Consider the following 26,115-nt stretch of genomic DNA (forward strand, 5'->3'; position numbering starts at 1 on the left):
GTTGACGAAATGTTAAAGTTGTAAGCAAAAAGTTATCTGAACGTGAATTAACAAAATACATTTTAACATTATGGTAAAGGTATTGCTAACTTTGACAGAAATATAATTGAAGAAACAGAGACAAGAGAGTCAATTTAACAATGGGTCAGTTTTCAAAGGCTGAAAGCGATAAAGGCAAACACAGCAAACGTTTCAATTGCAGCCAACTTTTTATTCAACTTAGATACTTTAATAGACTTGTCTAGACAAATGTTTTCAATTCAATTTAGTCATAACTGTTGTTTAATTTTTTTTTCTGCATGTGTTTGTTATGTGCTTGTTGCTGTTTTCCGTGTGGTTCTTAACAATTATAAACTGCGACTGGCTGCTTGTGGGTGGTCAGGGCCTATTAATCAAATCTGGCGCACAGATAACTGGTAAGTGGCAACTGGCAACGGACATCGGGCAACTGGCTTCCCGATGGTCCGCCCCATCCCTCACCTTAGATGGATAGACTGACAGTCGAGTCCATTTGATGTGCTGTGAATGTTTGCTTAGTTTGACCTCGCTGTGCCACATCATTAATCATAAGGCTCGACTTGTTCTCGGCCAGGTTTTATATATACACACACACACATATATACATATATATTTATATATATGCACATCAATTGCTGCTAATTGATATTTCAAAGCGAAGAATCCAATGGCTACTTGAGTTAGGCAAGTTTGGAGCTACCCAAAATTAGCAGGTTTACACTTTTAATTTCTTATCCGTTGCGCCGCAAGCGAAAGTGGCAAAAGCAATTTTTAGCTACGATTATGTGTGTCTGTGTGAGTGTGTGTGTGTGCGTGTGTATTCCAAAAACTGGTCTGAGATTAGCAACAGTCTCTCTGAGCCATTAGTGGAATTTCAGCCAAAAATAACATAATGACTTTTTGAGTAGCTGAGAAATTATTGATTGGTGAAGTATTAAAATCATATTTTTCGTTTCTTTTTGTTGCTTGACTGTCATTTGTCGAATTGAACAAACGCAATGTAGCCCTAGTTTGTTGGAGTTTTGTGGGTTAGTATGTTGCCGAAATTGGGTTGAACAGCAACTATGTACATACAACAAGAGTTTCAGCAAGTCATCTGCTTGGGCTCATCAAACACCGAGTGCGAGAGTCACATGGGATCTGTGTAGTTTGAGGCTTACTGATTTATGCGCAGGCATTTAACATTTGACTTTTACATTTCTAAAGCATTTTTGTTACACAAAACCGTACAATTTACGATCACACGCTGTCCCAATACCAAAAAATTCACTTGTACAAAAGACCATAAAAATCCAAAAAAGAACGCACAAAAAGAACAAAACTTTTCCATTTACATAGTTAAAAGTCAATGCCGCATAATTTAACAGGAAATCATCAAGCGTTGTGCACGACGTTCTATTTAAAAATAATTCACGCCCAGCAACAGCAGAAGCAGCAGCAAGAAGTTCCATACCCATTCCCGATCCCCCACCTTTTCAGCTGCATTTGCTGCATCGCAGACAACGAGGCATTTAAATGAAACGCGTCTAGAATTAGAACTGTAAACAACATGTGTTGAAATGCCTAATTGATTGACTTGATGTAGTTGACTTGACGGTGGTCTCTGTCCCACCACCCGCTACCCGCCATCCGCCACCAGCCACCCCCCTTTGAACCCGCATTCCCCCCTTTCTACTACTCATTAAATAGACGAACTATGAGGCTTGCAACTGATTCGAAACTTATGGCGTTGGCATTCAATCGACGCATTTGAGCATTTGATGAATCTGTGGAGCGCATCGATCGCATGATGGCTCGTTAGTTAGTCTAAGCCACTTGGCCAGTTAGTTAGCTGCTTTGATTTAGTTTGATTCGATTAGCCGTCGCTGCATTCGTTCAGGTCGTGGCCGTGCGAACGCGGAAGAATGCAATTAGCCAGAAGTATTTAATGATGTGCCAGTTAGTCGGAGTTATTCATGCGGCAGTTATTAAATCAATTTTCCCTTAGCCACAATTTATTACTTAACGGCGTTTCGTTTTAACCATATTTATTGTTATGCATAGCGCACACTCGCTGCTGCTTACTTTGACTTCTATTTTATTTTTATTTTTTCTTCATTTTTGCATTGGCATCTGCATTTGCGTCTTTTGCCAATTACAGTTAACACAGACAATGGCGCATAAAGCATTCTAGCACCAGAGACCGGTGCATGAATGGGTTCTCTGGGCGCTGCTTCGTGGTCGTGGTCAGCTAACTTTCCAATTGGCAATAAAGCATGCGAAAACCAATGGCATTTCTTTTATTTTTGTTCCTTTCTTTTCTATTTCAGCGCACCCGTGTTGACCACAAAATGTTGATTACCGCGCTCAGATACACTACAAACACACACACACACACTCACAGATACAAATGTATCTTTTTTTTCTGTGCACAACATGGGGGTAACAATGGCATTTTCACGCGCCCTCCAAGCAGCCACAATGGCACAGAGGCGTTGTAAATGCCCAAAAAAGGTTGCAGCCACAAAGTAGACCAGAACCAAGAACAGACCCAAAGCAATGCCTACTTGCGCCTGAGAGTGAAAGAGCTTTAGATTGTCTGCCTAACGGTAATTCAAGTTAACGAGCTAACGTAAATTAAGATCGCTTGTTCTTGCTGCCCCATAACAGCCGCACAGCAGCCAGCCAAAGTAGCAAGTTCTTCTGCAACTAACCAAAAAACACAAAAAAAAATAGAAAAGAAAAGAAACAAGACAGAAAACAAAACCAAAATGTGTTTAGGCCCAGCTACGAGTAAACAAAAGAATGGACCAACAACAAACCAAACCAAACAAGCTTAAAAAATGAGTCGAATGCTTGTTTTATTTTTAGCCACGGCCAAAAAGAAATATGGGAAGCTACCCAAAAAAGGCCACAAATACTAGCTGCAAGAAGAAAAACTGACTGCAACCAGACGGACTGCAGTCAACGCCAACGCACTGCACTGACTGTGCCTGCACATGAAAGACAGGCAACTACTGCAACTACACACAAGTGCCTCACAGCTTACCAGTTCTCTGCAGCTCATCAGCTCCTGTCTATCAAAACACATAGATACACACACACATGCACACACAGCAGGCGCACATCATTTGCATGTGGGCAGTGGGTCAGTGGCAGCGGCTCTTCGAAAGTTGTTTCTATCAATAGCTAAAAGAGTTCTCAGCATTTGTTCTATACGGATTTGAAGCTCTTTCACTGTTCTTTAATCTTAACTCGTCATTTGTTCTTTATGTATTTAAGCTCTTTACCGTTCTTTTATCTTAATTCAAAGTCGTTTCTTATGTTCTTTCACTGCGCTTAATCGCAACTGCTGCTTATACCCTGTGCCCGTTAAAAACATGTAAGAGTAAGGGTATATTGATACTATAATTAAATATGTTACAAGTTTTTCTATGCGTATGCATTTGTGTTTTTTTGATAACTATCTGTTTCCAATCGAACCCAATTCTAATATCTTCTTTGATTTATTCTATTAACACAAATATAAATGAGATCTAAGGTAACGGACTTGGAGATATCTCCTAGTCAGCCAAACAAGAGCACTCTTTGAAAGAGAGAGAACATTTCTATATGTGTTGTATATTCTGAGTAAGATCATGATTTTCAAGATTCTCTAGATCGTCTGTCTGAAGAATAGAAAGACGGAAAGAACTTCTCTAACTGTTGATCGTCTTATTACATCACTTCACATTGTCTAGACTACCTGAGATATACCTCTTTAGAGCTGCATAGTACAAGGAATGGCAGCTTCTATATTTGTTGCATTTGTCATACTATGCCACACCATATTATCTAAACTCTCACTCATGACTTTCTAGATTGCCTGCGATATAGCTCTGAATAACTTCATCGACAGCCGTGCAACGTCCCTTTCACTTTGTCTGGTTGAATTATCCATCAACATTTCTTTAGCCCTGATCAACTGCAACGTTTCCTTGCGCCTTTTGTTTCACGATTCTTACCTCGCTCCCTTTCTCTCTTGAAACTTCATTGGAATCTTCATCAGGCCGCATTACAAAGAAATACAAATCGATTTTACCCAGTTCTTGTTTCCTCCACAGAGTTTCTGCTATGCAGCGCATTTGCTTTTATGACTTTCGTTGTTGCTGTTGCTGTTGTTGTCTATTTCCATTCCCTTCCGTCATGCCCATTCTCTGTAGCCGTAAAACTTCAAAATGTACTAGATATTTCGACTGTTCCCTGATGTGCACAGTATGCCCCACCCAGTTCGGTTCAAGGCAACGTCATCATTTAGACAGCGTCATCGCGTTTCGATAGTTGTTGCTGCTGTTGTTGTTGTTGTTGTTGTTGTTGTTGTTGTTGTTGCTGCTGCTGCTGCTGGTGTTGCGTGCAACATGCCTGTTGTTCTAGTTGTTGTCATAAAAACGCTGGCGCTTTATGACTTACTTTGAAAATTCAACCTCAACTTTTGCCATTGCCAACTTGGTGCGGAAATAGACTTAATGATCAATTAGTTTTGGCCGTTGACGTTGGGGCAGTAACCTTATGTTAGAGTGGGCCGGAGTACCGTTAGCTTCCGACTGGGCGCGGCAGTTGGAGGGCAAGCAGCCACCCGTCCCAGCGCGGCCCTCTAAGAAATCTAATGAGCAACTTTGGCGCGCTGCAATTAACTAAACTCTAATTGGAGACGTTGGCCTGGGCATAAAGTGTGTATTTTAAGGCCATTACCGATGGCTTCCTGTCGCAGTTGCTTACATAAGACATTGCCAATGCCTGGGATGATGCATCCAGAAGTTGCCGTATGATTGCGCAACCACCAGAAGCAGCAGCAACAACAACAACAACAGCAACAACAACAGCAACAACAACAGCAACAGCATCAGCAGCTGCTTTAATTGGAAATTGTTGCGGGGCTTGGTAAAAGCGCATCAGCAGCAGTTGCAGCAGTTGCTGTTGCATCACACACACACTCACACACACACACACATGTTGACACACAACATCGTCAAGTGTTCTAGTTACGTGGCTGCTGTCGTTGCTTTCAATCTTTTGGCGCGTTGCTGGCAATTGCATCACGCAAAGGCGACGTTGTTGATGAAGGCAACGGGTTTTGTCCACAGATTCAGCTTCTGCTTCTCCTTCAGCTTCAGCTTCAGCGTCAGCCTCAGCCTCAGCTCCGGCTTCAGTTTTAGCTTTAACTTTGGCTTTGGCTTTTCTTGGCTACTTTCTAAAGCAGCCTCCGCCTGGCTGCCTTCTTGGCATCTCCAGAGCTCCACAGCTCCACAGCTCGACATCTCCGCATCTCGGTTCACTTGGTTAGTGTGCAGTGTCTTTTAGTTGCTGTTGTTGTTGTTGTTGTTGTTGCTTTTGTGTTTTTGTTTAGCGCCCAGGTAACTGTTTCAACTGCTGCGAAACTGGTGCAAGCATTACTGCTGCTTCCTCTTTTTAGCCAGTTGTTCTCTCTGCTGTCGTTTTTTATTATTTTGCTGCCTCTTTTTTTTTTTTTTTTACTGCTGCAAGTTTGCAGTTAGTTTTACTGTTGCAGTGGCCATCAAACGGGGTGCGGGCCATGCACTGATTTCGTTCTCGTTGTTCTTGTTGTTGTTTCTATGTATGACATTAGTGTTTTTTGCTGCTGCTGTTGCGTCAAATTGGAAATTAACGTGCAACTAGGCTAGGACCTGAACAACTTTGGTCCTTTGTTCTTAAACTTTTTCCTACTACTTTTTTTTCTATTTCTGCAGAAATTAATTAAGTGCCCTGGCTTCGGATTTATAGAGCTTGTTGCCAAAGTTGTTTTTGCTGTTAGTTCGTTGTTAGTTCTTCTTCTTCTTGTTGTTGTTGCTGCTGCTTTGAGGCCAGCTTCTGTGTCACACGAGATTTGTTCTTGTTTTTGCGTAAGGGTAATAAAAAGTCAAACAATTTTTATAAATTTGCAACAGCCATTAAATTAGTTCGTTAAGTTTTTATTTAGCACAAAATATGTTTATTATATTTGCCAAGTTTAAGTTGCTAATTAAAGGACCGGATGCGAGCACTTTAAACTCAAAGTTTGATGGCTCTTTGGCTATTTGGGTGAAAAAAAACTATAAAACATTAAACTGACAGTTTATTTAAATAAGCTATAATTATATTTGATGATTGTTGGAAAGTATATTAAGCCTTATTTCAGCAAGAAGGGGAAGTAGATTTGGCTCCTCTCTAGTGAATATAATCGAGGGAGTGTTGCTATAGAATGAAAAATATAATTAACTAAGGACTAAAACATACTGAATAAGACGCAGGCGTAACTATTCACAAATTTACAAATTTAATTAACAATCTAGAAATCAATTCTCGACTGAAAATCTATATATCTTTTAGGCAAGTAAATGTCAACCACATTGTGAGACCTTAAATATGCATTTGAATAATCGTCATCCATGACAAACAGCTAAAGGTGTCAAAAGTCGAATTAATTTTATGGAATACCGACTCTTCAGATTGATAACCGCAAATGTATTTGAACCTTGTGGAAATATCAACTGCCTGGTTTAAGCTGACATCAAATAACGCTTTATCTGGGGTCACTGTGCAAACAAATGCTCAAACGTTTTAACGCAATTTAATTGTCAAGCTGAGGGCAATCCTTTAGGCCGCCCCCGCTGACAGCTGTTTGATGGATGCGGAAACCCAAAAGCCAAAAACCAAAGCCAGCCGCGACAGCTTAACCGATTAGACGGTTATGCTTAGAGTTTGTTTAGCGTTCGAAGCGGTGGGCGGAGACGGGGACGGAGACGGAGAACGGGGAACGGGAGACGGGTTGTCTTTATCAGCAATCTGTTAGTGTGGCAACAAAGCGGCAACATCATCATCAGCAGCAGCAGTCGCGGCAATTGCGGCAGCATCAAAGAGGTTGCCTCGCCCCCTATCGCTGGCCCCCTTTCGGTGCGTTCGTGGTTTGCGCTTGACGTTGAATTTACAAATTACAACTAATTAAAAGTTGATGAGTCTGCGTGAGGGAAATCAGGCGCAGGGCCATTGCCCAACCAAACAGATAAGTAAATGAGGAAGTTGCTGCTGCTGCTGCTGGTCAGAAAATTCTATGGAAAATGTAATGCCCGGGCACTTGTATTTTTATTACCATTAGATCTTTTAGCTATTTTATTTTTGTATTTTATTTTATTTTATTTTTTCACTTGCGCAAGTCATCGCAGCGCGCCGTCTCCGTCTGGCAGAGATGTTTATCTCGAAGATGGTCGCAGGTATCTCAAGATGAGGAGCAGACACATCCGCCCAGCAAAATTGTTGTGAGAGCGCTGCAGTCAGCAGCGATAAATGTGACAAAGTTGCACTATAAAAATGCAAAATAAATGTTTAAAAAAAAAAGGAGATAAAAAAAATAGCGAAACATGCTTAGAAACATGCTATGGGTATATTCATAAGGTTTTTGCTTCCCAACTTGTGTGGGAATGGCAAATAAAATTATTACGACAACAACGTTGACGACGACCGTCGCGACAGCCAATTGACTTGTTTGCCACGGCCCACAGAATTTTGTGGCAGCAAAGTATAAAAAAAACACACACACACACATACGTCGAAGATTAAATACCCTTGCAGACCTACAGCAAATGTGCGGAAATTGTCTATATCTAATCTACAAAGGATTTGGTACATTTTCCGACTGATGTCAGCTATAAAGCAGCCTGATCTGGCCGAATCCGACATGACCACAACAAACAAACGAATAGCGACAGGCGGCCGCGACTATTTACCACATTGTATATATATACACTGATCAGTAATATATATTTCAATGCTTACATATACATATGCTGCAATGCGTTACAGTGTTCGTGATGAATTTTCAGTACCCTCTGCAAGGGCATATAAAAAAAAAAAGGCCAGAAAATTGACTCAACAATTATGTTGTCGTTGTTGTTGCAGCCTTGACTGTTGCTGCTTCTTAATTAAATATTGTCAACATGTAAGCGATGCTGTTGTTGGCTTTGTTTGTCAAGATTTGCACTCAACTGCAATTTGATGATGTGGCTCCCATTGCGGTCTATCGTTGGCCGCTGTTGCAGCAGGCAGCAGGAAGTGCGAAAACTATTAGTGGCACTTATTTATTCATTAGAGGCAGTTAGAGACACCCAGCACACACACACACTAATGGGGCACACATGGACACCGCTACACACACACACACACACACACACACATACACATATAGAGCCATTTGCCAGTTGCTCCAATTATGCAGCTCACTGATAATGACAACGGGGCAAAAGGATGCGAGGGCCTCGGGATGTGGCTGCTGCTGCTGCTGCTGCTGCTGCTTATGTATTTGCATAATGTCGAATGACGTTGCAAGCAACTCAAGCGCTTATAATAGGTTGCACAAACGTGCACGAGTGTCTAGATGTGCGCATCAAGTCAATGCACTCGGCTTTTATAAATTTGAACTTAAAGCTAAAGTTCAATGTGCGTATGCGTAATACGACCAATGCTTACCTATAGTATATTTGTGCCTATATCGTATGATGATATTCACAGATTCACAGATCGCGTCGCTATATCGGCACACACAACACAAATCAAGACCGAGACGAGAGACCAAATATGATTGTATGCTAAAGATGATATTACTTATAAGCACTGCCAGCTGCTCGCTTGGTCTTTTGTTGTAGTTGTTGTTGTTGTTGTTGTTGTTGTTGTTGTTGCTTTCGGTTGGGTTTGCGTTTGGGCAACTTTGCGCCGCATGGGACCGATTTCTGCAGAACAAGCGAGACTCTCTGACTGACACACACACACACACGCACCCGCGAGTGCACACACACTTTGGCACAACAATAAAAGCGTAAATGCTTATTTATTTGCAAGTCGTTCACAGAAATGCGCTTGTATAATTTATGAAGGCAAAGCACACGACGACGCTGGCTCTGAGCTGGGGGTTAGCCATAAGCGGGGGCTGGTGGCGTACGACAACGCGAACTCGATAAACATTTTGAAATGCGAATTGAACTTGTTTTATATGCGTGTATATATATATATATATGTATGTATATGTGTATCAATATATTTGTATTTGTCTTTTTGTTTGTTGACTGGAGGGTTATTAGAAGGAAGCGCCTGCAGGGACCGCTATAAAAGCCAGGGCACAAAATGACCGAAAGCGAAAGCGTCACAACGCGACGGTAATAACAACAAATTGGATGGCACACAAAAAATTTGATTACACACCGGATATTTGTGATTTTTAGTAGTATTTGGATTTTGATTTGAGTTTTCGATTTGAATTGTCAACGGTCACAGAGTAAAGCCTGTGGCTACCCATCAAGATTGACAACACGCGCGACTCACCGACTGCACTGAACGAGACCGTGTAGACAACTGGGTTCAGTTCAGTTGAGTTCATCAATCAAAACGATTGCCGAATGCAATTGCCGAGAAAAGCGCCTCAATTGCAGCCAAACACGATCGAACCGCACCGAAAACGAAACCAAAACCGAAACCGACACCAAAACCGAATTCGAACGAAGAGACACGCGACTGTTTACCGAATTAGCTACGCGTTAGATGCGCTCCAAGCGTGCGTTCGCGACGACGTTTCAACAGCAACTGCTTGGGCCGGGCGCTTGGAGCTGCAGCACAATGAGCTCGGTGTGGAACGCATGTGATTGTCTGTGGATGGTGTTGGCAGCGAGTTTTTGGCGCCAGCTTTGTAGACTTTTTCAGTGCCGGCTGTTCGGTGAGAGCGTGGAGAGCGAATAGAAGAGAAACAGAACTGAAACCAAGTGGCACGTGGAGCTGAAAGCCGGTCTCCAAGTCGATCAGTATGCATAGTGTAAGCCCTGATAAAAGCTGTTATAATAATCGAAATATTTTTAAATGCACATAAATACTAGCATAAATCGTAATGCACCACACATACTAATCTGTTGTGATTTCGTGCGATACACCTGAAAAAAAAAACAATACGTTTAACATTTATTAATGTAACTCAAAATAAACTGCATTACTTACCTTTATCTGGCATGCATTCATTTCCTCTTTGGTAGCTACGTTCGAAATGCATTGCACGTGTTACGAATACGTTGAGCAAAACAAACTGTAAAACTGTGTAGACTCTGAGAGCGCATGCGCATGCGCCGAAAGCGCCACAGCGAGTGAGAGAGCAAGAGAGACCATGACAGAGCCGGCGATGGCAACGACCACAAAAATAAACGCATCGTATTGCCATCCACATGAAAAAGATACCACCAAGAGCAGCAGAAATAGCAGCAGCAGCCACCAGGGCTAACCCAGGGGAAGGGTTGGCGGGGGAGTTGAGTACGTACTGTGTAGCATTAGCATCTGCTTTATATCATGGGCTGCTTGCGAGGCATTGCTAAGTAGCTGATGCCTGAAGATGTCTAATTGTCTTAAGTGTGCTGCTGGCTGTCTGTCTGTGTGGAAAAAAAAGGGGGAGAATCAGCCCGAATCAAAAATTTCTGCTTTTAGTTGATGCCCATTGATGCCCGGCATTTGAGTAGCAGCAAACAGAATTAGAGAATTTTCAATATAATTTGCCATGATTGTGGATCAGAAGACGCCACTAAAGCCCGAAACGCATTGGTATGCCCAAATGGCTGAAAAGAGGCTGGAAAGTTTGCGTGCCGTTTGCGCCCGGCCCACAATCGAGCATTGGTCAGCGTCCAGCACACAGGGAAAGGAATTCCAGCTAGAAATTTATCTACGCTAATTTCAGAGCTAAACTTGTGTAATAAAACCGCATCATCGACTGCAATTTTCGCTGTTCGCGTGCCGTTGTTGCCAATGTTGTGAATGCAACTCGCTTCGCATCGGCCAACTCTTCGGAACTGTTTTCTTTTTTTTTTTTTTGGGCTCTTAGACCGCAGTCTTGCACTTTGGCAGTCTTCGCATGAACGCCTCCAATTTCTCATAGAACCTTGGCTTGTATCGAGGGGGGGCCTGGCGTTTGGTTTATGGTTTATGCGCCGCCGTTTTTGGTCTATTAAAATGATTGCAGTATTTACGTTGCGCTTTTCAACCATAATTTGTATTTGCTATGCTCATCATCATCATCATTGAGTGTCCAGCATCGGGGGTTTTTGTTTTTGTTTTTTTGGTATTTTTGCATTCAATGCGCTCGCTTACTTTGTATCGTTGCCCAGCCAAAGCCAGAGTCAGAGTCTGAGTCTGAGCCAGGCCAAAACTGAAGGCAGCCGCAAGCATTTAGCTCTCAATGCTGACCCGTTCTCTATGCTTTTCTATTGTTTATCTACGTCGCGCCAGGCACAACAACAGACCCGATGCCAGGCCCATGTCCATGTCCATGCCCAGGCCCAGGCCCAGGCCCAGACCCAGACCCAGGCTTGGCCTTTTTGACTGCTTCTCGCCTGGTTATGCGTTAATATTTCTAGCTTATCGCCGGTGGCGTCACATTGGCGTATTTACAATGATTATTGATTGCTTAATACGAATTTTGTATTTTATTTTTTATTTGGCCCGTCTGCTGTTTGTTTGTGCAGCTTAGAGATATATTCGATGTGATATTCTGCATTAAATGGGCCCGGTTTCAATTTCTGTTTGTCTTCGGCGCAAATATTTGAGCCAAGAGCTCCCATGATCAATTACAGCTGAGCTGTGAGCTGTGTACAACTCTACTGACAACTCGCAGATAATGTCAACGGCATCGTCGCGCCTTTATAATTTGTCTGCGTCATGTGAAAGTCCATTATGGTGAGCGGGAAAACTTTCAATTTCACAAAGTGCCCATACACACAGTCGTCATTCAAGCTGAAGATTATGATACGATGATATTACACTGCATACTTACACATACATACATAATTACCCCAATCGTTGTGCGCTTTCCATGCATCAATTCAATCGTCTTTGGCTTACTTGGCTCACATTGGTATATCTGAAAATCCCAGAGAGACCATACAAAACAGATTAACACTGGCCGACTTGGAGTTACCCTCTAACAGGGCCCGAACATGATTTAAAAAACTAAGAAATCAAATTTACAATATATAATATATAATCTGTGCTAGACAGACATAGCTATATATCTAGCTATATATACATATCACTTATGGTGTAGGTAACCCACTTGACAGCCTCTTTTTTTACAGGGTATATGTAAAAGTCGTGCGTACAATCAAATTGAAACAACAAATTGCAGCAAGTTGGCACAAGAAAATGAAAGAAAAAAGTAAGTTCAAAGTCAAAGACCACGCCCGCAATGCGATTGAGGACAATGAACTCAAGTTTTAGCCCTTTAGATTGGACCGAAAGTGTAGCATTAAATAACCTGTTTAAGTTTGGAGTTTTTTGCCCGCACTTCCGTTTGCTGCAGAAGTCTGCTAATTTTGACAGATTACAAGGCATTCACTGTAGCCCCAGGCCACGGCTTGGGTAAGCCACCAGCGAACACTTTAATCAATAGCTCGCTGGCAGGCGATGGTTATATGGTATTTTCGGGCCGTAGCTGCACATTGAACTGCCATAAATTCGGTGAGCTTCAAATGGTGGTGCTGCCCAGTAAGCCACAGTAGCCACCCCGCTGCTTTCAATTACGCGCAGAACTCCCCTTAAAAAAAATAAAGCAGCGAAAAATAAAAGCTGCAAAGAATTTATGAGCTGCACGGGCGAAAGCATTTACGAATCTGCATACAGAAACCAAAAGAGCGAACCGCAGACGACGCCAACGATTAAGCACCGCAAATCAAAGGCAAAGCCAAAGCCATAGCCAAAGCCACAGCCACAGCAACAGCCACAGCCACGGCCAAAAGCAACACAAATATCCGTAAACGAAACCGAAACCGCGGTAGCACCAGCAGCAATAAAAAAGACCCCGGCAAAAGTCAAATGACAAATGCTCGCACTTAAGAGTTTTGGTTAAAATGTCGCTGGCCAAAACCGAAAAGCAAACATAAAGTGTTGAATGCTGGCGGAAATCACTTGAAACCGAGTATAAATCAAAGGAAACAATAATAATGGAACACACCAGGATCACAGAAAACCAAAGAAAACAACCAAATATCAAGTGGGGAAAATGGAAAATGGCGAATGCAGCTTCCGCTTTGGCAATGATAAAAACAAAACAAAAATGTAAATAGTATAAAAAAGTATCCTTAATCAAAAACGCGTTGAAAAAGCCAAAGCCATAAGGAGTAATAAATGAGTGAGCAATAGTGCAAATGCATGACAAACACGCCAACACACACACACACACACACACACACACACACACTCACACAAAAAGCTGCAAACGGAATGCCAGGACAAAGGACACAGGTCCTGACAGCCAGCCAGCCAGCCAGCCGGCCAGCTAAGTGAGTGATTTATGAGCCTCTGTCAACGTCTCTGCCTTGAACTTGCGTCTGCTGCACGTCTGGACAGGCTTAATTGGTGCGGCTTCCTATAACCATTTTTCCAGCTGTCATTACTCACTGCATCGCTTTTTAAGGCAATGCAAAGAGGAAAATGCAAGCATAGACAAGTCTATGGCATACCCTGTCACAAGCTTCTCAAAAAAATTGCAGCTCGAGTTGATAACAGCTTAGACCCGGGTGGTAGATCCCAGTAAGCCTCCTAATCAATCACAGAAGTAGGTCTTGGAGCTGAAACTACACCAAAGCAGCGATTTAACTAGTTGTGAATTATATCGAACATAATGTGAAAAGTGCCCTCTCTCCGAAACTGATTTAGGCTGATTAGTCTGATTAGTCCATCATGCAACAAAATAATGAGTGTTCGGGATAAGGTTCTCGAATAGTGTATGAATTTAGTGTAGGCCAGGTTTGATATAAAGTTAACATTAGATAATTTCTAATACAAATGATACTAATGAAACTATTTACAAATCAATTATGTCTATATCTTTTATTCTGTCAGAATGGAGTTTTATCATTTGAGAATGGAATCTCTGGAACAAGAAATAGGTCAATAATTCTTAAAACTCGTTTTCATTAAGCTGAAGAAATAATATTAATCAGACATATTACTATTTATTACGCTAAGAATTACTAAGAGTATCTCGGTCCAATTTCTTTCGCTCTATCACTTAGAAAACAATGATAAAGCCCATCATATAGACCTACAAAATCAGACTTCAAGCTAACCGATTTTACCTTGTTTCTCAAAGAGCATTTTACACATCCCTTGAGACAAGGCATAGAGCATAATTAGAAAACATTTTACAATTCCCACACGCTTAATGGATAGACAACATTTGCTTAACTAGACGGTAAAGGGATATGGCTTGGCCTACCCGATTGCCATTTAAGGGATTATAATTTTTGCATTGCCCGAAAAACTAAAAACTTCAAGCGCAAACTTTGCAGACAGTTTTTGTGCCATTTTGGCTCGACATCGGTGGGAATTGTGATGGTTTTTAGTTTTTAGTTTTTATTTCATTTTACGGCATTTGAATTCAAATGCGCTTTTAAATCGGCTTAGTTGGGCGAGCTGCTTTCATGTTCCTGATGGCTTAAATTAAATGCGCTCGCGCGAATCCTGCCCAAAAAAAAAAAAAAAAAAACCAAACAAAAGAATACCTAAATACTTCGTCAAAGGTGCCTAAATAGTTGGGCAGCATTTGCATTTTTGAGGAACTTCAACGGATTTAAGAGGAAGCACACCAAATGCTGCCTTCTGACCGTGAGCTAAAAATATGTCTAATCTAATCAGCGTCATTTTCACGCCCAGTTTCAGTGCAAAACAGGTTAAGTTTTGAGTGCTTAGTCTTTGACGCATCTCGACGCAAAAGTAATTGTTTTTGTTAGACAAATAGACGCAAACGTGATGTGTTATTTCTACTTATATACGAACGCATTTGCCACCGAAACTTCGCAGTTAGTGCTTGATTTTCCACTGATCTACGAGCTGTAGCTACCGTGGCACATGTCGAAAAGTTTCTAAATATATTTGACTGTCGGCGAAACACTGCCTTAGTTGGGAAGCAGGGTAGGCCCTGGGCGGAGTTTTAGTTCTTTGCCAGTGCCAAAAGAAACCTCTTAGGAACAACAGAAATTTTATTTATTTGAAAATATTTGTATCAAAAATGTAGTTTAAATTCTCTGAAATTATTTATTTTGTATTATGCTTAATAAATTTTATTTTTTAAATGAATAGAGACTTCAGTTTTTTTCAAATATATGTATATATAACTATTTTGAAACAAAAATGATTGGAAAGGCAATTAATACCTAGGCAGCTTTTCCATATATTTAATATTTTCCACAGTTCGTTCTTCTCACAAAATACAAAAACACTCGAACTTTCCTGGAAATACAAAACTGTCAAAAAAAACCCAATCACAGGGACTAAATTTAGTTCTTGGGCTTTAATCGAATTGCTAAACAATCGCGAAAAATGTTTGCCAAAAATAAACTGGCGCTCAATAAAGGCTGACAAACGGCCCATCATCAATTATAAGGCAACAATTGTACGCCCATTAAAAAGAAAGAATGCCAAAACAAAAACAAAAACAAAAATGAAATACGACATAAATATCTGTTACTTATAAATAAAAAGCAGAAAGTTTAAACACTGACACCGGCTGACAGTGGCGTTGGCCACTTAATCAAAATTCAGACATGGGCAAACAATTCGCATTCAGTTCTGGCCCAGATAACAAAAATTAGCCCCATCGCCCCGGCAAGTGGCAGAAAAGCCCCAACTTAGAGCCTGCCTACAGTGGCGATTTATGTGCTCTCTAGATAACAACTGGCGAAATTGCCTGTACAAGTATTAAAAGCGCCTCACTATTAATATAATAACTTAGTAATATCTATTAGCCAGAAGCGTACGACGTACGTCCGCGAACTTGTCGCGAAATAGTTGTCAGTGCGAAGGCCCAGCGACTGGCCGTGAAAACGCATAGCTCGAAAAAAAACGTAGAAAATATAGTGAAAGCTCGTGAAGTTCGCGATTCAAAATATGGATATCCTTTCGGCTCTTTTGGGATTATATTCAATTGGATTTGTAGCAGCAGCCAGCCTGAATATGGATTTAAGCCAACAACAGCTGCAGTTGGGTTAGTTTTATTTCTCGCTTCCCAAAGCTTGCAACAATATAGATCCTTTGATACAATAGAGTAGTGAATGGACTTCTATATATGTACAAGAAACACATATTTTTATGAATATTAATTAAGCAACAAAGTTTTTATACGGAACGGGCAAAATAAATATTTTTGTATTATTCATCAAACTCGGTAAAAATTTAAAGTCTCAACTAAACGAAGAGTTAAAATTCCCAATTGTGATGCAATAAATACTGGAGTGGAAAATGTGATTAAATTATTTTACTCTTTCTTCTGGTTTTGTAAATCAGTCAAGGCAGATGCCTGATGTGTATAAATGTGTATATAAAAACGAAATGTTTTACGACAAGTTGCACGCCCTAAATTCTTCTTATCTAACTGCCACACAATGACTAATTTAAGCAAATTACATGAACCCAATGGAAATTAAAAGTTTAACTTAAAAATATGCTTTTACAAGCAATAACCAAAGATATATTTCAATAGCCTCCAAATATGTTCCTGAAATACCTGCCGCGATGAAATCAGTTCTGTAATAGATTGAATCTCTCTAATTCATATAAAATTTCTTATCTCAAATTACTCTTCCACAGTCGGCAATGGTTCATATAGCACCGTTGATGCCAGCCCCAACTTTAACGTCACGCTCAATCTGACCGACAGCAGCTGCCCCTCACTGTTGAACGCGGATTCCTTAAGCCAAACGGAGCTGGTCACCCGCCTCACAAGCAACTGCCGATATGATCGCCTGGAGCCGCCCATTACAGTCAATGCTACCGGCGATATTGTGCCACTTTCTGTAAACGCGCGTTTTTATATCTATGCGCTAAAGGATCTAGACTCGAACGACTTGCAGTTCATGCTGCAGGGATTGCTGCAGATGCGCTACAACGATTCCCGCCTGGCCTTTGCCAACTATGCGCCAAACCGCGAGCAGCCCATTGTGGGTGATGGTAGGCTGAGGAATATGCTTTGGGTACCGCACGTATTTCTGGCGAATGAGCAGAGCTCCAATGTGCTGGGCACCAACGAAAAGGATCAGCTGACCACTATCTATCCAGATGGCACGGTGCTCCTCTCGACGCGCATACAGGCTACGTTGTACTGCTGGATGAACTTCCAAAAGTTTCCGTTCGACGACCAGAAATGCACCACAACACTGGAGAGCTGGATGTACAACACTTCGATGCTGCAGCTGCACTGGGAGCCCACAAATCCTGTGAGCTTTCACTCTCAGCTACAGCTGACAGAATACGATCTGTACGGCTGGGTGACCAATGAGTCCATCACCATATCAGACACCTATACCATGTCACATGGCGCTCTGATAGGTAACTACAGTGCGCTGAGCTTTAGTGTACTGCTCAGCCGTGAGGTTGGCTACTATGTTATAGACTATTTTGTGCCCTCCATGATGATAGTGGCCATCTCGTGGGTATCCTTCTGGCTGCAGGCAGATCAAACTCCGGCACGCTCCATGCTCGGCTGCTCTACTTTGCTCTCGTTCATCACGCTCTCGCTGTCGCAGGAGAACAGCCTGTCGAAGGTCAGCTATGTAACCATGTCGGAGGTGTGGTTCCTTGTCTGCACCGTCTTCATCTTTGGCAGCCTCATGGAGTTCGCTTTCGTGAATACCATTTGGCGAAGAAACAACAATCTGGAGCTAAAGAAGCGCACCACGAAATACATTGTGCGTTCCACCTTTGTGCCCAAACTGAAGCGCAATCCGCGCAGCTTCAATCGCAGCACAAGCACAATGAGCAGCTGCAACAAGGTATGTGGGAGCAATCCAAAGAACACAGTCATCACCATCGAGACGCCCATCATCATAGGCGATGGCCTGAGCAGAGAGAACTCAGCGATAAGCTTGGAGGAGACTGATACCAGCATAAGTTCCGGCTCCACAGCAACGCTGACTGAGACGCCGAACGAGAAGCCGGCGCAAACATTTGCGACAATGACGCCCAAGGAGGTGTCGCTGTGGATCGATCGCAAGATGCGCTTCGTCTTTCCCCTCGCATTCCTCATATTCAATGCGCTCTTCTGGACGCTGGTCTACTGCCTCTGACCGATTACCGTAGGGAATACAATGCTCAAAGTCCAAATACGCCAACTCAGGAGCAGGCGGAACTGTGCTGTGATGATGCCACAAATCGTGTTGAAATTTAACAGTTTTGTCTATAGCGTTTAAGTAGTCTAGTCTTTAATATCTAAAGTTGATGTGTCATATAGTCGTTTAGTGTTCGTATTTATGGATTTTATATTAAATACAATTTGTATACTCGAGCTGTGGCAACGACTTCTGGATCATGGTGGGTTGGGGCTCAATCTACAAGCTGGCAGCGTGCTGCACACTCAACACCTCGGACCTAAGCCCCACGCACGTACGAAGCTGATAAATTTGTGCTTATTAGCCAGGCGGAGGCAATAAAAATAATGCCACTCGAAACAGGCTGCGGCAACAAGTTGCACAGACACAAACTGTTCCCCCATGCGCGAGTGTGTGCGCGAGCGAGACAGAGGCAGAGAGGGAGGGAGAGTCACTGCTCTATTTGTATCAATGAAAAAATCATAATGCCAGCCCGCCTCCCCAAACACGGGCGCACGGCACTTGGAGTGGCTCCAGTGGATGCCACTGCTCCACGATGACTGCTGCTGCTCAATTTTTAATTAATTGCCTATGATGAGTGTGTTGAAAAAACAGTTGGCAGCTTCTCCTGCACCCACTTCTCTGCCTAGCTGGGGAGAGAATTATTTTAAACTAGAGGCTCGACTACTTGATAAATTAACGGCACAAGCAACACGTAAATTGTTTTTAAATTGCCTTATAAATGAACTTCAATTCAACTTGCCATAAACAATGAAAAAGTTGCGCATTTTATTGCGCACTGGCCGCTGCATGGCGAATTATTTGTATACCCTGTACGAATACGCGATGTGAGTTGAGAGTTAAGAGAAAATATACAAATGTTGTATACTTAGTAAATGCTTTATCAAATGGTGTAAAAGTGGGTTATTTCTTAGAGTTTTGGATCCTGTTAAAGTCCCACTAAATCAATTGAATTTAATATTTGGGTACGGGGTAGCTTCTAGTCCATCACTGTCGATCAAAGTAGTTTTATATATAAATACTTATATGTATATGTGGGTACGAATGTGTTGAAGTAGAGCACATCTTGGTCGAGCACTAGCGAGCTCTTTCCTTTTTCTGTGCTGCCTGATCCTCAGTTGAGAATTAATTTGAAGTGCTCATAAGTCAATGCAGTCGCTTGGACGTCATCGTCGCTGCCTTGGACCAAAAGGAAAAATTTGTTATGCAAAGCCAATATCTGGCCATCAATCTTGCAACGGTTGCAGTGCCTGCCAAACTGTACGAGGCAGACAACTCGTTTTGCTGCCTGAGACTCCGCTGCACTGCATCTGACCGCGAGGTGTACATAATGAGATGTAATCTGTCAAAATGAAGTGTATCGCAGGCCCACAGCGACAGACTGCTACCTTTCCTCCCGACAACCCCCCCCCCCCCCCCCCGCACTCTTCGATTGCTGCCTGCCTTTTGATGGGGCAGCAGCACTTTGGGCTTTCAGCACAGTTTTTTGCGTCTGCTGCACAAAACTTTTGCGGCCGGGCAAGTTTATTGAACCCCACAGCGAGTGGCATGGCGAGGGCTGCTCGATGCCAATGCCTGTCGAGCTGCACGACCTGAGACCAGGTAAATCACCCCTCATTTGCGCAGCGGATGTTCCCATGTCACCTAGTTAAGCCCCATAATATGATAGATGCCTGCAACAACTGCCAACAGCTGTTTGTTGTGTATTTATCAAACTGCACCCGTTTATTAAGACCCAAATATGAACTCTCAACAGAAACATTTTTTATTGATGGCTGCTTCAGCCAATAATGGGTCAACATGCTGCACTTAGACCCCTTCAATGGGTACATCTCGCCCCGCCCCTTTCCGGACCGTACCGAGCAGAGTTCGTTTACACGCCGTCTATTTGCTTGGCTTAGCTTCCGACTCCCGCAGCTGTGAGAAATATTGGGCCAACTTCTGCCTGCCGCTTCTCCCTCCTTGGGTATGGGCTGCATAATAAGCAAGTGCTCAAGTTCGGTTTCGTTTTTTATTTCGCATTGCTGCCTCATCTTTTTCATCTTGTGGGTTTTTTTTTTCGCCGGCCAGTCCGCACATGAGAATTACAGACATTTTCATTTATTATTATAGTTGGCCCAGCCCCTCCGCCGGACTGCTGTATAATTTGCAGTTAAGTGCTCGGCCCATTCTCCCACATGTCCCCAGCTTTTGAAGCATGAAAAAAAGTGCCGACCACCAGCAAAAAATTTTTTGTATAAATCAGAAGTATAAGTAGAAATATATGTAAACAGATAAGACTAGACAAAGAAAACTGTAGTTAATGCATTCCTATAATTAAACCACATGCCTGAAAGTACAGGGTATATTGTGTGGTCAATGCAAGTAGAAACTTTGTTGGTTTTTAGCTTATGCTTTGCTTAGGGAATTATTTCCTATATTGATTGAATTTTACTGAAACTGAAATCAGAGATAGCATAGTTTACATGTAGTTATTTATTAGATAAATCCGAAATATTCTGCAGAGTGTTGCCTTAGTCGAGTTGAGTGTGTTGACAATGGCATGTTGAGTTTTATTTTTAGATGGTGGGAAAATTCTATTTCAAGTGGCGTTCAAGAGATTGCCTATCTAAACAAGCACAAGTAACCAGAACAAGCAACGCCAACAACAACAACAACAACAACAGCAGCAACAACAACAGCAGCAACAACGAGAGCAACAACCACAATGCTTATTGTTGTTAGTTTTTGGTTAGCCAATTTTGAGCGTGGCGTTGGGTTTGGTACCAGTCCAGTCACGCTCTGTGGGCGCTGGTTCAGAAGTCAAGTACAACCGTCGTCCATTTGGCCGAAGCGTGCGAATGAGCTCAAGTCGGCGACTAGCCCCGTATGCAATCAATAGCTTAAACGGGCTCTCTTTATGACTAATCGATGCCTTAAATAACTGGCCAAAAGGGCTAATTTGGCAAAAGCCATGTCCAAATTAAATGCACGTTCAAACGGATTAAGTTGCCAAGCGGCACCAGACCGGTTGCCAATCGTCCAGCTAAGCTGCATGCCTAATGAGCCGGCGAGGAAGCGTCGCTGTGCCAGCTGCTCCTGTCTTCTGTCCCCCATAGCCACTGCCATGGTTCAATTCAGGTATTTACATGCTGCATGCCACAACCTATTAACAAATTGCAAACAAAACTTGGCCGCACAGTAGCAGCCGTAGGTTTAGGCCAAGTGGGCGTGCATACGAAATTACGATACCAAATAAGGAGAGGGCTTTGCAGCTAATTTAATAGAATGTCGAACGTGGAACGCAATGCGTTAATGCCAAGCACCTTGCCAGCCCCTAGGAACGCTGTGGTCGCTTGCCTTGACCCACGCTCATGATCATGTTCACGATCATCATGATGACGATGTTGATGTTGATGCTGATGATGGCGCCCGTCGATTAGGTGCATGCAACAACAGCAGCCGCAACGTCAACAGCTTTGCCCGTTTAGTGGCGCCTCATGTTGCCAGAGATACGAATCATTCACTTGGCTAAACCGCCCAAAGCCAAAACGTTTTGCACGTTTTTCCAATGAAGCTGCATCTGGGCGCCGCGCTCATAATTAATGAAAACAACTTGTAAGTGCAACTGGTTGCGGATGTTGTTGTTGTTGTTGTGGCTGTGGCTGTGCATGTGCCTGCGGCCCTATGTCCAATCTATTTGACTGGCCATTTAATTTGGCAAATGCCTGTACAGGTAGCCATGTGACAGCAGCGCCAATCGCTGGGCCCCCAGTTATTAATTAGTATCTTCTTATCGCTGGCCCCACTCGACTGCTACATTTGTCATAGATATATGGCGGGGGTGTGCCCCGTTTGGCCGCGACGTCAACAGCTTGCCTAGCTAGCTGCTGATCTTATCGGCCAAGTCCAAAGGCGGCGTGACATTATCTTAACATTCATGTGCCTCGACTGGCTTATGCAGTGCTGCGGCATATCTCGAATGCTGTGCTCATCTGTTATTTATGGCTTGAGGAAACCAATGTGTTTGATATATATATACTGTTCAGTTTCGGTTTCTTTTCTTTGCCAAAGTATGCAACTCGAACCACATTAACCCACTTACAATTTTATGAGCAGTGGTGCTTAACGTTAAGCAACCTTAGAGCATGATTCAGCTGCTTATTGGTTTGAGCTGTGCTTTAATTAGACACGATATCGATATACTGAATGAGACAACGCGAGGCCAGCGCCGAAAGATGGCGCCACCAAATGCCGCCATTGACTCAACAGTCGCGGCCGCGCCAGCCACAGACGCCGCAACCAATGCCAGATGATAATCAAGTACAACATCAACCTGCTGCGGTTATCGCACCAAGTGCGCCCAGACAACCGCACGGATACGCTTAAGCGCAAATCATTTACTGCCACAGAGCGGATGCTGATGAGAAGCGCAGAGAGAGGCTGCACAAGCAACTAAACAGCTATGTCCGACAGTGGGTGCTCTTTAATTTATATAGACTATGTTTGATTAACAAGCCATTAGATTTATAAAAATTTTAACAACAACAATAATGATAACATTTTATAAATAAAATATGGGTATGAAACACTAGTGAAAAGCACAAGAAATCAAATAAATTCTTGAGAATACTAAATGATGTGGATCTTGTAAGAATTTTTAATAAAAAGCACTTGCCTGATTCCCACAAAAAAGAGCATTTAAGTCTATTATTTTTTTTACAGGTAGCCTTTCCACATTAGACACTTTAAAGTGAGTTACTTCCTTTGATTGTTGGACTTTCCCTTTGTGAATGATTCTGGAAGTGATAGCCAGTCTTTCAGCCGCATTTTATAAAGCAAATGCAGCAGCTCTTGAGAATATTTTTTTGGGCGGCTGTCGCTTTGGGTGCCCTAACAGAGCAAGCAAAACTTTTGCAGCATGCAACTTGGCAACTCGGCCATTACTTCCACTAAAGAAATTAAACATCAACAGGCGCACACACACACACGCACACACATTGCACAGACACAACAAAGTTAACTACTATGCGAGCGCAGGCAACATGAAAAAATTAGTTGAAAGATAAACATGGCACGCCAGAAGCGCACAGACAAAGGCAAAGAAGCTGCATGTTAGGGGGGACTATAAATGGAAGGGGGCAGGAGAGGGTGGTAGGTTTCATCGTGTAGCTTTTAGCGTTGTCTTGATTATGTGGGCTGCAGTAGCAGCATAAGCAGCATCAGCAGCAACAGCAGCAGCAGCAGCTGAAAGACGCTCCAAAATAAGATACTTGCGGCTTGCACTGTAGCTGCAGCCGTATCCCTGGCAACTTCTCAGGCCCGCTTATTGTTGTTGTTGCTTCGGTCGAAGTTCTCGCTGTTTGCCTCATGTTGCACAATGGCATAGCGCAGCAAAAATAATTGCTTCAGGCGCATTTTTAATATGTCCAAATAACAAAGCATATTGCCTCCAGCATCTCGGATAATACAGTCATGCCAAATGCTAATTAAATACAAACACGTGGCGGCATAACTCAAACTGCGAGTGGAACAGACAGTAGGTTTCTAAGGTTTTTTGCTGTTGGTGCCCTTCTCTTTAACTAGTGGGAGGATACTACAATTTCCATCAAAAATACATTTTAAGCGCGCGTCTCCCGAAAATATTTCACAAAGCGCGGCCTTTGTAGCTGGAGCACCCGCAAACATTATTGTCGTACAGCTGCTTTTAATTAAATTCATAAATCAGCAGGAAGACCGACGGGCAGCCAGACATAAAGTCGGACAGACGGCTGGACAGCAGCCATGTAGAGAGCGTCTGCAAGCTATGAAATTCTTGAGAAACGGCAAAGGCGACGACTTCAGTTCAAAAATCTGTTTTATTTTATTTTTTGCTTATCTTGAAATTGTGCCAACCTTGCAATGATTTCCGCGGAAAAAGCTAAGCTCAAGGACCCGCACAGATTGGCACCCGCACAGGATCCGGACTCTCGATTGCATCTGGTGGACCTTAGTAAAAAAAAAATTGTCAGGCCACAGTCAGTTGCCACTTGATGCCTCAATGAAGGCTATTGAAATGCGAGCTGGTGCTCATAATTTGTAATTAAATGCTGTCCGGGCCTGGCGGTCGTGGGGGGGAGATACACAGAAACTGCAGACAGATTTCCCTGCTCCCAGTCCCTTGCCCTCTGCTCCTTATGTAGATGAATGTCAATAGCGGCAAAATATTTGCTTTTCATTGTTCATGCAAATGCAAATGCAAACGTAGACGTCTGCGTCGCGTCTTCAACTTTTCACTTCATAATGGAAAGTTGCGAAAATATTTTGATTAGTTTCTCCGACTCGCCTTGGCTTGGGCTTGAGTTTGCGTCTGGGACTGGGATTGGAGCAGCTAAAATAATTAGTCTGCTGAGAGTATTGTTTGTTTGCATTTGCGTCAAAATACAAAAAAAAAAAAAGAAGAAATAATAATATAAAATAAAATTGTCGAAAACTTTTGTCTATGAACGTGCACTTTTGGGGTCTATTTATCTAAGGGAACACGCAGCCGCATCAGCAGCCGTTGTCAGTCTTAGTTAAGAGTATTTACTTTGAGTTTAGGGCCACATTAACGCCACAGCTGGGCTGAAAAGTATACTTCCATCAAACCAAATCAGCTTTAAGCCTAAATAAAAATATCTTTACAAATATATTTGCATTTGTACTAGATGTATCCTTTATCAATAAGAAATAAAACAAAAGATTTCGCTTTGAAATCAATATTTAATAGCAGAAGGAGTCAGCAGGGAGTTTCTAAGAAACAAATAAAAGAAATATTCATATACAATATACATATGCCATTTATTGAGCATAGGCCAAAAGCACATTTCTGTTAAAAAGTATATTTCAGTTAATAGTTGAATCACAGTTAAAATCAAAAGAGGCTCTTCAATAATTTCAAGATGCTGCAAGACCACAAAACCGAATCACACTCAAATTTCAAAGTGGTTTTCGCCCCTGGATTTATGGCAAAAACTTTGTCAGCCAACAACAAGAGCAACATCAACAAGGAGAATTACAACAAGGAGCACACGCACAATGACACCATGGAGACGCATTAAGCACACGAGCAAGTGGCAAATTTTGGATCGCTGTTCTGGCTGTTCCCGGCCAGCTGTTAATGGCAACAGTTGTCAAGCATCACGTAGGCAGCCTGGCGAGGCGGGGCAGGGCGAGGCATAGCCTCAAATAGGTATCAGTAGGTCCATACATAAATAAATGCTGTCAGCAGGTACAATTTTTTTTTTATTTTTTTTTTTTTTGTAAATCAATGTACAAAGTACGATAAGAACGCTCAGACATGTAGGGGTATTGGCCAAGACTATCTAAAGCTGTAGTGTGGCCCATGTCCGCGCAACTCCGCACCGTGTGGCACGTGTGGAAAATATTTCCAGCAATACTAGCAAAATAAGTGGCGGTGTGAAGTGCGTGGTGGCACTTCTCAGCCCGCATGCACATGCTGCATTTCAATTCAAGAAGAAGTCAAGTGGGCAAATCAAGTGGGTGGCTCACACACACACATACACCCACCCACAGCCGACACACATGTGTTGAGTGTGCAAAGTTTGAATTGCGCGGTGTAATGAAGCAGTTGAGAACTGTGTGTAAAATAATTTGGTTTGCAAGCATAACTGGAACAGCCTAGACTCATTACGCACCGCACACATTAATGAGACTTACAAAAAATGAAAAGTGGAACAACGCCTTGCAAGTCAGCACAAAGCTTTAATATTAATCATGCGACCCGTTGCCCTGCTGCTTAATGAATGCGAGCCGAAATTAAGTTTAAAGCCCTAGCAATTTGCGTCAAGTGACTGTTCAGCTTTGAGGCGTGGCACTTGTCTCCAAAGTTGAAGTCAAGTGCTGAACTTCAACAAAAATTGTGCACATGACTTTGAGGCCAAGCAGCCCAAAACTGTCTGCCTTTGAGACAAAGTTTGTCTTACACTTGTCTGTCAGGGCAAAA

At 42.5% G+C, this 26,115-nt stretch overlaps 2 protein-coding genes across 9 annotated transcripts in view; one reads left to right on the forward strand and one right to left on the reverse strand.

The window, feature by feature from the left end:
• The window catches only part of LOC6631040 (band 4.1-like protein 4), a 62,890-nt gene extending 53,267 nt beyond the window's left edge, over positions 1-9,623 (reverse strand). For 2 of the 7 annotated variants that reach the window (XM_032439011.2, XM_070206716.1), the window contains exon 1: positions 8,497-9,614. The gene's annotated coding sequence lies outside the window, so the exon portion shown is untranslated. Of the gene's footprint in view, positions 1-8,496 lie in introns of all 7 variants that reach the window. The other 5 variants (XM_070206713.1, XM_070206712.1, XM_032439005.2 and 2 more) reach the window with 4 other exon arrangements.
• On the forward strand, positions 264-18,328 carry pHCl-2 (pH-sensitive chloride channel 2). Of its 2 annotated transcripts, none has more exons than XM_015171492.3 (2): positions 264-416; positions 16,636-18,328. In XM_015171492.3, exons 1-2 carry the CDS (start codon positions 311-313, stop codon positions 18,108-18,110), a joined length of 1,581 nt encoding a protein of 526 aa, XP_015026978.1. In that variant the 5' UTR covers positions 264-310; the 3' UTR covers positions 18,111-18,328. The 2 variants fall into 2 exon arrangements, with proteins under 2 accessions (XP_015026978.1, XP_002054212.2); XM_002054176.4 differs by lacking the exon at positions 264-416 and adding an exon at positions 15,263-16,033.
• Positions 18,329-26,115: the final 7,787 nt, after the last annotated feature.

Source organism: Drosophila virilis, chromosome 2, assembly GCF_030788295.1.
Source record: "Drosophila virilis strain 15010-1051.87 chromosome 2, Dvir_AGI_RSII-ME, whole genome shotgun sequence".
In the NCBI taxonomy this organism is placed as follows: Eukaryota; Metazoa; Arthropoda; class Insecta; order Diptera; family Drosophilidae; genus Drosophila; species Drosophila virilis.

Coding starts and splice junctions, on each gene's coding strand:
- pHCl-2 (XM_015171492.3), top strand. CDS start 311: ATGTGCTTGTTGCTGTTTTCCGTGTGGTTCTTAACAATTATAAACTGC. Junction 417..16,635: donor ATCTGGCGCACAGATAACTG/GTAAGTGGCAAC, acceptor ACTCTTCCACAG/TCGGCAATGGTTCATATAGC.